The sequence below is a fragment of the Topomyia yanbarensis genome, chromosome 1, assembly GCF_030247195.1.
Source record: "Topomyia yanbarensis strain Yona2022 chromosome 1, ASM3024719v1, whole genome shotgun sequence".
NCBI classification, from domain to species: Eukaryota; Metazoa; Arthropoda; class Insecta; order Diptera; family Culicidae; genus Topomyia; species Topomyia yanbarensis.
In genome coordinates, this window is record NC_080670.1 from 40278652 (window position 1) to 40291149 (window position 12498).

The 12498-nt window shown below is 40.2% G+C and overlaps 2 protein-coding genes across 2 annotated transcripts; one reads left to right on the plus strand and one right to left on the minus strand.

Annotated features, from left to right (window-relative positions):
* Positions 1 to 7061: 7061 nt before the first annotated feature.
* LOC131677425 (DEAD-box helicase Dbp80-like) lies at positions 7062 to 9586 on the plus strand. Its single transcript, XM_058957243.1, has 6 exons — positions 7062 to 7311; positions 7405 to 7658; positions 7713 to 8571; positions 8638 to 8800; positions 8859 to 8972; positions 9030 to 9586. The coding sequence occupies exons 1-6, from the start codon at positions 7252 to 7254 to the stop codon at positions 9167 to 9169; spliced, it is 1590 nt and encodes a 529-aa protein (XP_058813226.1). The 5' UTR covers positions 7062 to 7251; the 3' UTR covers positions 9170 to 9586.
* Positions 9587 to 9899: 313 nt separating this feature from the next.
* On the minus strand, positions 9900 to 12275 carry LOC131677426 (uncharacterized). The gene is made up of 3 exons (XM_058957244.1): positions 11877 to 12275; positions 10588 to 11769; positions 9900 to 10528 (listed from the first exon to the last, which is right to left on the minus strand). Exons 1-3 carry the CDS (start codon positions 12069 to 12071, stop codon positions 10070 to 10072), a joined length of 1836 nt encoding a protein of 611 aa, XP_058813227.1. The 5' UTR covers positions 12072 to 12275; the 3' UTR covers positions 9900 to 10069.
* Between the last annotated feature and the right edge of the window lie 223 nt (positions 12276 to 12498).

The window sequence follows — 12498 nt, forward strand, 5'->3', positions numbered from 1 at the left end:
GAGCTGGAACTAGCCAGAATTCCAGTTCATTTCCGGCTGAACTTTACTGGGAGGGTGATTCACCCAAACTGAACTCCCGCGGTACTCAGAGATGCCAGATTTGCAGACAAGTCTACACCTTTTATTCAAAACGTCATATCTACAATGAGTGACTCTGTTTACTTTCTCTTCTGTTAATAATTCGGTCGCTTTAACATTTATCCCTCAACTCATTGCATAATATGTTAGTCAAAGCCACCGTCTTTCGATCTGTACTGCAAAATAAGTGAAAAATGCTATAGTGACGCCGTACAAATCGAAAGAGAAAGTTAACAAAGAGAGTCACTCATTGCATATATGTCTTTTTGAAAAAAACGCTCAAGAAGTCTGCAAATTCGCAGACTTTTAATTTATGTGGTTTTTGTTTGAGGCGAAACTTAGTCAGTTCCTAACCCCAACTGCTGTCAAAATGTATGAACTCGACGTCAACATTTCATAAGGCATTATATACAATATGCTCATGTTGAGAAAATGGCGTCTGAAAAATTACCTCGTACTTTATATTCCCATTTACGAACAGGAGCTTGATTTAAGGAACAAACAACTCAATGCCGTATTAAATTAACCGTTTTTTCCGAACAATATACCAGATTTTATTAAAAAAAAACCTATTTTAATCCACCTAGCGGTGCAATTGTGCCTTTCTCAATCATGAATCACGAGAATGTGTGCGTTGTTTATACTCATTAAAAACTTTGAAATGCATATATTACATTTTATTATCATACATCACATGACAACTATATACAGGAAAATAAATCATTATTCGAGTTCTAAAATTTTGAAAAAGAAAAAACAGCCACGGTAATATTGAACTGAAAAAAGGTGCGAAATCGGCAAAGTCCCAAAAAGTCGATTTTTATAAAAAAAAATTTTTCGAGATAACATTAAATCTCGACGTTTCATGCATTTTAAAGATGTTTGGCATCAAAAATACGAATTCGATTTCTGAAATTTCATGGGGTCCCCCCTTTGAAAAAAAATTTTGAGTTCCGGCTTATATGGGAATTTCATGTGTGACCGGACCGTTCAGTCTATATTTCCGGAACCATACAAGCGATCCGTGCGAAATTTTACAGACATCTGTGGGGATAATATAGCTATCATTTGGGACTAAGTTTGTGAAAATCGGCCCAACCATTTTCGAGAAACTGATATGAGTTTGCTAGTTATGAAAGATGGCCGCTTTTCCCGGGCACTTCTGGAACCGTCTATGGTGGTCAATGTAGTCAACGAAAGTTTGTTTGGCCGTCGGTGACCTAGAACTGCAAAGTTAAGTTATTTGAGAGACATTTTAGCGAAATTTTTACCTTTTTTGCTTCCATCGGGGTATCGGTTTGAATCACAATTTGCTATGTGATCGCACGCCACAACCTGTAACTCCGGAACCGGAAGTCGGATCGGGATGAAATTAAATAGCCATTTACGGGGACGCAATACCTTTCATTTGAGGCCAAGTTTAGTCGAATCGGTCTAGCCATCTCCGAGAAACCGATGTGACTGTTATTCTGAATTTAGATACTTCCGCCGGGGCTTCCGGAACCGAGGATGGTGGCCAATGTGGCCAAATAGACTTTGAGTGGATGTTAGTGACCTAATACTACAAATCGAAGCAGTTGTGGTCATATTTTGGAAAATTTTTCACCTTTATACATTCATTGCAGAATTTATTAAAATCGACATTTTCTGCGTGTTCGTACTTATCACCCTGTAATTCCGGAACCGGAAGTCGGATCCATTAGAAATTCAATAGCAGCCTATGAGAACGTTGCACCTTTCATTTGAGACTAAGTTTGTCAAAATCGGTTCAGCCATCTCTGAGAAAAATGAGTGACATTTTTGGTCACATACACACACACATACGCACATACACACACATACATACATACACACATACATACATACACACACAGACATTTGCCGAACTCGACGAACTGAATCGAATGGTATATGTCACTCGGCCCTCCGGGCCTCCGTTATAAAGTCGGTTTTCAGAGCAATTGCAATACCTTTCTATTGAGAAAGGCAAAAATATGTATTTTGAACGATTTTTGCAGATAAATGTTTTGGTCCCTTTTGAAACATCGCACTGCACACAGAAAAAAAATATTGGTAAATGTAAGAGTGCTCCGCTCTTAGCAAAAAATAACCAACGCCTACTATTAGGTTGAAAGTAAAACCAAATACAAATATGTTAATACGGCATGCTCTGATGATTTTTCGAGGACACGTTTTAAGCTACCCTGTACCTGAAAAAGGTACAGTGTCAAACTGACAGTGTACCTTGATAAACTTATCTTATAAATGGCAGCACTGAAAACCGAAAAATCAAAAATTCGCGTTTCTATAGCTACTGTTTATTATTAAAGAAATTTGAAAACGAATAAGAGAATTTTTTGCTTTTTACGTGTTGTTCAATTTACTGATTATAACATTATTTTCAGGCATCAAGACTCACCAGAATGTTCACGTTTTTCGTTAATTCCAAAATTGTGTGGAAATGTGAAGCTAGTTTATTTATTTTTTTAATGGAATCCTTCAAACATGTTACTTGCTCCAATCCTCCGGAACTGTTTTTGTAGACATTAATGACGTCTCGGATTAGATAGGATTTAGCGGAACAGTTCCGAATATGCTACGGGCGGCTATTGGATTCTAGTAATCATTTTACTATGAATAGGATTTAAATTTATAACAAGTCTCCTGACCAAGTATTTTGGAACCAACGCATCAATAACTCCAGCATTCGATATCACATGCAACGATATGCCAGTGCTGCTATATGTGGTCTCAATCCATGCACCTGAAACGATGTTGATGCAGGAGGTTCGTCTTCGTGGCCAATTGCATGGAGTGTAGCAACTTTTTCACATTGATGGTGGTCATTTTGATAAGATAAATGATAAGTTGTGTTTGGTTTTCACGATAACCAAATAATTAACTATCCAGTTGGGACTATAATTAACTAGTATTTTTAGCTTCAATTCTATTAGAAGACTAGTTCTTGAAATTTATTTTTCCAATCACGAGATACTAAAAATGGTAAAAGGCTAGGTTTTAAGACGCAGTTACTTAAACGCGATGAAATAATTATAACAAGCTTATTTCTTTCAATTGTCCACAATGGTTTTCAGAAAATGTGATTAAAAAATTAAAAATTTCAAGTATGAAATCATTGCTTCCTCTTCCAAAATTAATATTTAAAATTAATATTTACACTTCCAGATATCATTGCAAATGAGCGTGTGCGTATCACAGCAGTTGACAGGGTAATGTTACTAATTACCAATCTCGATGCTTCAATAGAGATGTTTCAACGAGACGGTTAACATGACTTTTGTAATTTTGAATGGGCCGATTGAAACTTAATATAAAAATATCTTAAACTTGGGTAGGTAATTTAAATATGGACTTTATGACGCAAGAACTCAAAATATACCTCTGCCTAATAACATGTTAATATCACTGTGTGTCATTAGATTCCAATATTTTGACATAATACCAATTACCTACTTTTCTTGAATTACCATGGGCATATATAAAGGCAAACAGTTTGATGAACGGTTGTCACTAAAACTAAAAGTCTACGAAAAGTGCGTAGGGAGGCAAAAACTTTCCGAGTGGTGTCGTTAACATGACTACTTCAAGTAAGATTGTTGTCCATTCGAAGGCCAAGATATAACATTCTTTCAGTTATTGGGCCCTCCTCACCAACACAACTGATCTACGACTGAGCCCATATCACTCCAGACTTGCAAAATATGATCGCTTGTGTTTCCATCCATCCATCCACATTGATCAACCAATCAATTTCCTCCAAATATATAAATTTACAAAAAGAAAGTTTAGAAAACCGTAGAAGAGGGTCATATGAGCAAGCAGAGGGTTTCCCGACGACTTTAAACTTTTGTCTTCTACCTCAAGGGTCAGGATCTTTTGACATTTGAAATGTCAAAAAATGAAATGAAATCACCTGAGTCTGCGGCATGTCCTGGACGAGCGTAAAGTATTTCACATTATTTATCTTTACAGCGTTCTAAGTTTGAGAAACCAAAACTTTCACTCAGTTTGATTCCGAGTCTCCGATGTTAAATGCTATTGAGCGCTAGAGAAAAGTAACCAGAACCTTGGTAGTAAGGAGATTGTTATGAAAATGCGTACGACTTTTGCGGGTGTTGTTGTAGTACCGTATTCGTTTCTGTACCTTGATTGATTATTTGCGTACAATGGATTATTCGGTTAATATTTTTTTAGAACTTTGGAGATAAATGGAAGAACGCTCATTGGTCGAAAACATATGGTTAGAATAAATAAATTTAATGAGTTCAACTCCCTTCAATTATTTATTATTATTTCTTCATTTGTAAAAAACACCACCTGATATCAAGTAAGAGCATTTTTTCGTTTTCGGTGGACACTACTGCCGACCCGAAAAAATAGTTGAGTCCTTCGAATAATTTTCCTTGTATTTCGACATGATTCACATGTCATCATCCCACAAGATGCGAGGTATTCACCTTCTAGATCCCAGCTGACGTACGTAGCTGCGATGATCCTGCAGTATCTGAACCGTATTATTATCTTCTAGATCATTATATTATCTATCACAAATACAAACTACTAGTGGTAGAAAAACTGTGTTAAGTGATGGAAACTATTACTTTGGGCAGTACTTAGTTGCAAATGCTACGACATGATAGCAGCTATCGTGGTGAACCTCCTTCAACTGATTCTATGCGAAGCACTTTAGTTGAATTTCCTGAAATAAGGACGAAAAAGTTTTTAAATATTTTTCATTCCATGAAATAAAATATATTTCCGGAAAGCGAGGTTGAAGTTCCCAAGTGCAGAAACAGTACCTTACCTTGTAATACAAAGCCTACAATACGATCTATCCCGGATGCTGGCGGTTTCCGTCGAATGGAAAAAAAATTAACGGCAAAACATAAACAAATGTCAAACATCAGATCTATGCACGACATGCTTTGATCGGTTCTATCTAATCGCGTTGCCATTTCATATTATTTTGCAGTATTTGTTACTTGTCAAGCAAAATTCGTACATAGGGTTCTTTAAATCTAGTTTTCGGTGAACCAAAAAATGATGAGCCTTTTGTATGGGACCTTGGCGTATTTAATTTGTATTTGGTAAAACTTTTAAATTAATCAAGAATAATAATCAAAATAAAAGTTTTCCTTTTAAGCTAATGAAGAATAGTAATCAAAATAAAAGTTTTATTCTCAAAATAAGAGTATGCGTTGGTTGTTTTTTGCTAAGAGTGAAAAACTCTTATTTTTACCAACATTTTTTTTTCTGTGTGTGGTTTTGTGCCCTCCCATTGAGACGTCCAAAAAATTGTTTCAAAATCGTTCAACACGAGTCCAACGATGGACGTTTGTTGACCGGTTATTTGGACGTTGTCCAAATTGGTCCAACGAACGTTCTTCATTGGACGATTTTGAAACCAACCGTTCTTAGAGGGCTCTCACTGAGACGTCCAAAAAATTGTTTCAAAATCGTTCAACACGGGTCCAACGATGGACGTTCGTTGAACGGTTATTTGGACGTTGTCCAAATTGGTCCAACGAACGTCCTTCATTGGACGGTTTTGAAACCAACCGATCTTAGAGGGCTCTCCCATAACCCTCTAAGAACGGTTGGTTTCAAAATCGACCAATGACGGACGTTCGTTGGGCCAATTTGGACAACGTCCAAATAACCGTTCAACGAACGTCCATCGTTGGACCCGTGTTGAACGATTTTGAAACAAATTTTTGGACGTCTCAGTGGGAATCCCTGTTCGGCGAGACGTTAGCTTATAGTGCGTGAGGGTGAGCCCTTTTGTTTACAGCAAATGATTATGTGACGTTTATTTTAATCCCTTTCTTATGCTGTTTTCGATGGCAGTGCACCGGTGTAGTGGATTGCACTGGTTTTGCACTTTCTAGCAGAAGTGGCAATGGAACATACCCAGGTTTCTGCATTTCTGCTAGAAAGTGCAAAACCAGTGCACTCCACTACCCCGGTGCACTATCAATCGAAAAGCCTATTAGTGTTGCGATGTTTTTGTTCCCTTTTCAAGTATTGTCTTTTTCATTAAGAAAAGGGCCCATAAACATTTTTTTCCATTTTGTTGTTTGGTGTATATGAACCGTTAATTTTTGAGGGGAAGTGAAGGAGAACATAACCAAAACAAGTTATTTTGCTTATGTGCCTTTTCGATAATCCATTATTTCGCCAACAGCCAAGCTTCAGAATCGGCTTATTTAAGGTATGTATAAAGCGTTGTTAGTGTCCATTTGAAGTAAGTATTAACCGCACTGAAAAAAATCCAAACGTTAATTCTATTTGCTTCAAACCGCTTAAAATTCATATGAAGAAGAAATGCTATTGTTATCTCGCGCACACATATCTTCTATGTGTCAACTGTATAAACTATGTATGCACGCACATAAGTTATATGTGCATATTGTTATAGAATGGGGTTTTATGTGCCTAATAGTTATGAAATGTGAACGTAAGATTAATATTTCTTGCAAATACACACATTAGGTTTATGTGCCAGCAAATAGTCTATATGCCTCCGTTAATTGCAAAAATCTATGTGTAAAATCAATAGGCATAACGTTTACTTTTTTTTGAGTGCGGAATTGTTTACGTTTTGTTTATCGGCCCATTTGAAATGTTCTCGTCGAACTGACAGCGGTTGGGGTTAGAACCTGACTCAGTTTCAGGTTCAAGCGAAATCGCCATTAAGCAGCAGATTTTTTCGATGACGCAGATATTTACAGATTTTTTAATATAAATTTAAAATTTATACAAAAAATGTCAGGAAAGCTAGTGTAACTAAAATCCTTAAGGATTTTAGTTACACTAGCTTTCCTGACATTTTTTGTTCTTCCCAGACATTTAAAATTATTATTGCAGACATTTGAAAAAAGTACCTGGCATCTCTGGCGGTACTCACGGTACTCATCAACCCGGATGACAGCTTATCTTGTTTTGGCAGGTTTCGCTTTGTTTCGTCATTCGTATATTGTGCTGTGCGGAGCAAACAGACAAAAGAAGGCATCGCTTTTTCCCGCAAGGTCGCTCTTGGAAAAATTTCAGAAAACTGCAAAGAATAAACCACCGGAGAAACAGTACCCGTGTTGGTTACAGGACGTTTTCCCATACATCGCAGCTGTTGTATTTTAATACCCGGTTGAAACGATGGCAAGCGCTGCCGATAACTGGGTAAAAAAAGCGGAGGATCAGGAAATTTCCGCACTCGTAAGTATTTTTTTTTGTCAACCACCTAACCTATTTTTGGAGTGATCATTGTTCAATGGAATCTGATTTTTTTTTTCATTTCAATACAAATAGGTTAACGATCTGAGTATCACCAAGGATAATGAACCAGAGCCGGCGGCCGAAAGCCCACAGAAAGAGAATGTGGAAAAGCCTTCTAGTCCACCGGCAGCTGAACCAACGACGGTTACTCCTGTGGAAACGGCTGCACCTGCGGTTTTAAGTTCGGTAGCTACAGAAATTCTTACTTTAGCAGCGACGGAAGAAAAACCAGCTACAAGCGAAAATGGAGAAACAGCTTCCTCTACGGAAGATGCAGAGGCATTTAAGTAAGTTGAAATATTTAGCACCAGTTTCAAAATTAACCATTATTATTTTTTTAGTCCGGCGGATGCAAGTTTGCTAATGAAAATTATTCGCAAAGGTCTGGTAGAATCAAAACTGGATCTGGAAGTGCAACGAAAGGATCCTTCTTCGCCGCTATATTCGGTCAAAACTTTTGAAGCTTTGCACTTGAAACCGGAACTGCTTCAGGGCGTCTATGCTATGGGTTTCAACGCCCCTTCCAAAATTCAAGAGACGGCTCTACCTACTCTGCTGGCCGATCCGCCACAGAACATGATAGCCCAGAGTCAGTCGGGAACGGGAAAAACTGCTGCCTTTGTTCTGGCAATGCTCAGTCGAGTCGATCCGTTGAAGAACTATCCGCAGGTGATTTGCCTTTCCCCCACGTACGAGTTGGCAATACAAACGGGCGAAGTAGCTGCCAAAATGGCAAAGTTTTGTCCGGAAATCAAGCTTCGCTACGCCGTTCGTGGTGAGGAGATTGCTAAGGGGGCAAAGCTGACTGATCATATCATCATCGGAACACCCGGTAAGCTGATGGACTGGGGTATAAAGTTCCGGGCGTTCGATCTGAAGAAGATTGCCGTTTTCGTGCTGGACGAGGCGGATGTTATGATCGCTACCCAGGGCCACCAGGATCAGTGCATCCGGATACACAAGCAGCTGTCGTCGTCCTGTCAGATGATGTTCTTTTCGGCCACGTACGAGCGAGAGGTGATGGAGTTCGCCGAATATATCGTACCCAATCCGATCGTGATTCGGCTAGCGCGGGAGCAGGAATCACTGGACAACATCAAACAGTACTACGTCAAGTGTCGCAATCAGGACGAGAAGTATCAGGCAATTTCGAACATCTACGGTGTGATTACGGTCGGACAGGCAATCATTTTTTGTCATGTGAGTAGGGGGTAGTTTTAAACTTCAGGTAAATTTATTTTCAACGTTGTTAATCGATCGAAACAGACACGCAAAACGGCCGGTTGGTTGTCCGGTAAGATGTCCCAGGATGGTCACTCGGTAGCGGTACTGTCCGGTGATCTAACGGTGGAGCAACGGTTGGCCGTGCTGGATCGATTCCGAGCCGGGCTAGAGAAGGTGCTGATTACAACGAACGTGTTGTCCAGGGGTAAGTTCCATCACTTGATTCTGGTTACAGTAACCGGTTACGGAATGTTTCGTTTTAGGTATCGACGTCGAACAGGTGACCATTGTCGTCAATTTCGACCTACCGATGGATCAGCAGGGACGAGCCGATTGTGAAACGTATCTGCATCGAATTGGACGCACCGGTAGATTCGGTAAGTTTGACTTATTCCGGTGATCCTAGATTGTATTTCTTTCCTCTGCTTGAACAGGTAAGAACGGAATCGCCATCAACCTGGTGGACAGTGATCGAAGTATGATGATTTGCAGATCGATCGAAAAACACTTCCAGAAAAAGATTCAGCTACTGGACGCGGAGAACTCGGACGAGATTGAAAAGATCGGATCGTAAAGTGTTTTCGATCAGCTACAATCGGTGAAAGGCGCAGGAGCATTTTTGGTTCATACTTATTCCGATTCTGAATTTATAATTTTATTTAGCTCCACCTACTTGATTTCCTTAAGTTGATGAGCGCAAAGTTTCTCCTTCGCGAAATGAAGATTTGTTAGGTATAGAAACTAATCCAAGGATCGGTGACGCGAGGATTGTTTAGCGCATGTTTAATTGTTTTAACTTGCAGTTAAATGGACTCTTGAAAAATACTACTTTGTTTTTTAAATTTTTATTTCGTCGTTGAACGGCCAGTAGAGTAAAGTTGCGGAAAAATTGGTGTAGAAGCAGATGAAAAATATTTTACTCATTACCATGTGAAACAATATTCCAAGAAGACAGAACACAGCTATAAAAATACACAAGTCGTAACTAATATATGCTTCGAAGCGATTCAAAGAAAAATTATACGTAATATCCGAAAGCCCGACTGGGTTTGAGTTTAGGATTAGTTCCTGAGTAGAAAAATTAGTTTAAGCAAAGCCAGGACTAGCGTTAGCCTGGTGCCTTAATGCCTATAATCGCAAGTCAGTCCCATCTAGATAGGGAATCCCATAGAACATGGGAGTGACTTGCGATTATGGGCAGCTTAGTCAAGTGCCAAGTCTATAGAGACGACGTCGATCGTCGAATTAGACAAAGTCAGCAAATGATTGATATGATTGTGATAGTAAATGAAAATCGCAAATGCTTAAACGTATTTCATATATTTACATTAACCGTCAAGGTGATAAAAAGCACATAAGACGAAATGTTTTCGGGGTTCCCACTTCTTACGATTCTAATGACTATCACGTGAAAATAACTTACTTACCTTACAGCTAGCAGCTTTTACTGTATTCAACTTTACCCAACCACGGATTACGGAATGATAAACATTTCCTCGGCAGCTTCAAAAGTCTCATCTCCATTGTCGCAATCATTCTCCTCATTCTCATCGTCGGCACCGTTTCCGTCGTCGTCATCCTTGCCAAGTTGTTCCTTCTTAACATCAAGTGCCACCGGTTGCGACAGATCATCCTGTGTGATCTCCTCCTGATAACCCAAGAATGAATCACTCTCATCCTGATCGTGCTCATGCTCCGCTCCGCGATCCTCGATTGTCACGAAGCGGCCAGCAATGACAACAAACACCTTACACTTGGTACACTTCCACGCGATTCGCCCGTCGCTGATCAACCGGTCCGACGAGTACCGGTAGCCATTGTGCACGACAAACCGCTGACCCCGCTTGCCCGGAATCAGTTTGTAAGCAATCTGCTCGTTTGTTTTTGCGTCCAACATGTAACCTTCGATGATGGCATTCTTTTCGTAGTCGTCCTACGAGAAAAAAAATCATTTTAAACAATTTTTCACCGTGGAAATTTAAAACGACTCACCCCAGGCGCATGATTGTGTGCCCACTCACTTTCCTTGACGACCCGACCACCCCGGTTCGTGTACAGATTTGCCGGACAATTGAACGAACTTTTCTTGTAGCAAGCCCACCGCATATTCATCCGGTCGGCTCGAGGGAACCCAAACTCGTACCCATTGTGAAGCATCACGTTCCAGCGACCCTTCTGGTTCTGACTACTTTTGGACATCTTCCCATTGCCATTGGTACAAATCATCAGCTGCGGTTTGGTTGGAAATTCATCAATTGTCATCGGCATCTCAACCGGGGGGACTTCCAGTGGAATACGATCAACTTCTAGACTTCCATCGTCCATACTGTACTGCGCCGGATGATTATGCAGATGGCCATTTGACGAACAGCTACTAAAATCCATTCTAAACGAGAGCACAGCCTTGCAATTTTCTTTCCCATTGTGCTTCATACATCGCCAGTAGGTGGTTTGTTTCAACGTAGTTCTCGCGTACCGGAACTTGTACCCATCACAGATGATCTGCATGTGGTTTATTCTACTGCGATCGCTGGTGATCAATCGGTAGGTCACCTTTCTGCCTGTATGCGTATCAACAATAGCCCCAGTAGCCGGTTGGGGAAGCGCCGGTTTGTTGTCCGAGTGATGATTGTGCCGATTAGGACCCCTGGTAACGGTCCCATCGGAAGCCACCAAAATCGCTGCACGACATTTAAGTTTGGACTTGTACATGCACCGCCAATGAACCTTTCCATTCGCACGTGAAGTAGCACAGGTATAACGAAATCCCCCGTGATAGTAGTCCTGGACGTTATCTCTTCGGGCCCGTTGTTTTGGCAGCGGTTTCAACGTACTGCTCAACATTTCATTCAATGGCTCGTCATCTTGATCATCCCTACTATCATCATCCTCATTTCCCTCATCAAACCCATTATCAATCTGATCCTCTCGAATATCGAACTCGTCCGAGTCAATAGGATCCCCGTCAAATTCCTCTTCACATTCACTTTGATCATCGGCAGCTTCTGTTTCAACCAAATCACCATCACCATAGAAAACCACTTTATCCGGTTTCCGGCGACCGCGAAGTATCGAATCATTCGTCAGACACTGCTCCTTGTAGAAAAAGAACTTGGTGACCTCCTGAATGCAAATCCGACAAATGAACGAGTCATAGTCTTCGTCAAAGGAAAGCTAAAAATTAAGAAAAATCATTTTTTTCATTTTCTTATGCCCCACTTAAATTAGTTTTTTTATAAAATCAATATTTCATTCCCCGCCTCCCACCCACAGAAACTCACCGAAATAGTCAAACAGTTTAAAATTCGCCGCAACAGAGCCTCATCCGGTAGTCCGTCCGGTGGAAACAGCGGTTTCAGTTGCTGCTCCTTGGACAGACACAACCGGCAGAACCGTTGGCCCGCTTGCGAACAATTCGGTGGGGTTTTCTCCTGCTGCTGCTGCTGTTGCGGGTACCAGCTTGACGACGAAGCCATCTTGCGTGTGTGAACCAACAAAACCTTTATCTCGATGAAATCAGATTCTTCGGCAACAAATTTTGGACTGTGTCCAATGGAAATTTATAGCGGGGCCGAACGCCACAAGGCTAATTAAAACGAACACCGCACAGAAGGGATCGGGGATCGTAAAAACAACAGACACTTGATTTTTGTTAATAAAATTATGCGGCTTGCGACTAGCACCTCGTATAAACACAAAATAACCAAAATAACGAGTTGCGACCAGGGTTGCCACTATTTTTTTTAAAGATTATCTGCACGGAAACAAAAAACTACCTAAAATTGAGTTCCTTTGACTCAATCTCGTGGTATCGTGGGGGAACTTAAAATTAGGTAAACCGTGTTGAAGGTAGTTTCCATTTAACCACTGCAAAAATTACAACTCATTGATAGGTTTTTTATA

Bases quoted from the DNA above. Each gene is read 5' to 3' on its own strand.
- LOC131677425 (XM_058957243.1), top strand. From the start codon at position 7,252: ATGGCAAGCGCTGCCGATAACTGGGTAAAAAAAGCGGAGGATCAGGAA. The intron at 8,572-8,637 runs GTGAGTAGGGGG...CGATCGAAACAG, and splicing joins AGGCAATCATTTTTTGTCAT to ACACGCAAAACGGCCGGTTG. The intron at 8,801-8,858 runs GTAAGTTCCATC...GTTTCGTTTTAG, and splicing joins AACGAACGTGTTGTCCAGGG to GTATCGACGTCGAACAGGTG.
- LOC131677426 (XM_058957244.1), bottom strand. From the start codon at position 12,071: ATGGCTTCGTCGTCAAGCTGGTACCCGCAACAGCAGCAGCAGCAGGAG. The intron at 11,770-11,876 runs GTGAGTTTCTGT...CTTAATTTTTAG, and splicing joins TAAACTGTTTGACTATTTCG to CTTTCCTTTGACGAAGACTA. The intron at 10,529-10,587 runs GTGAGTCGTTTT...TTTTTCTCGTAG, and splicing joins CACACAATCATGCGCCTGGG to GACGACTACGAAAAGAATGC.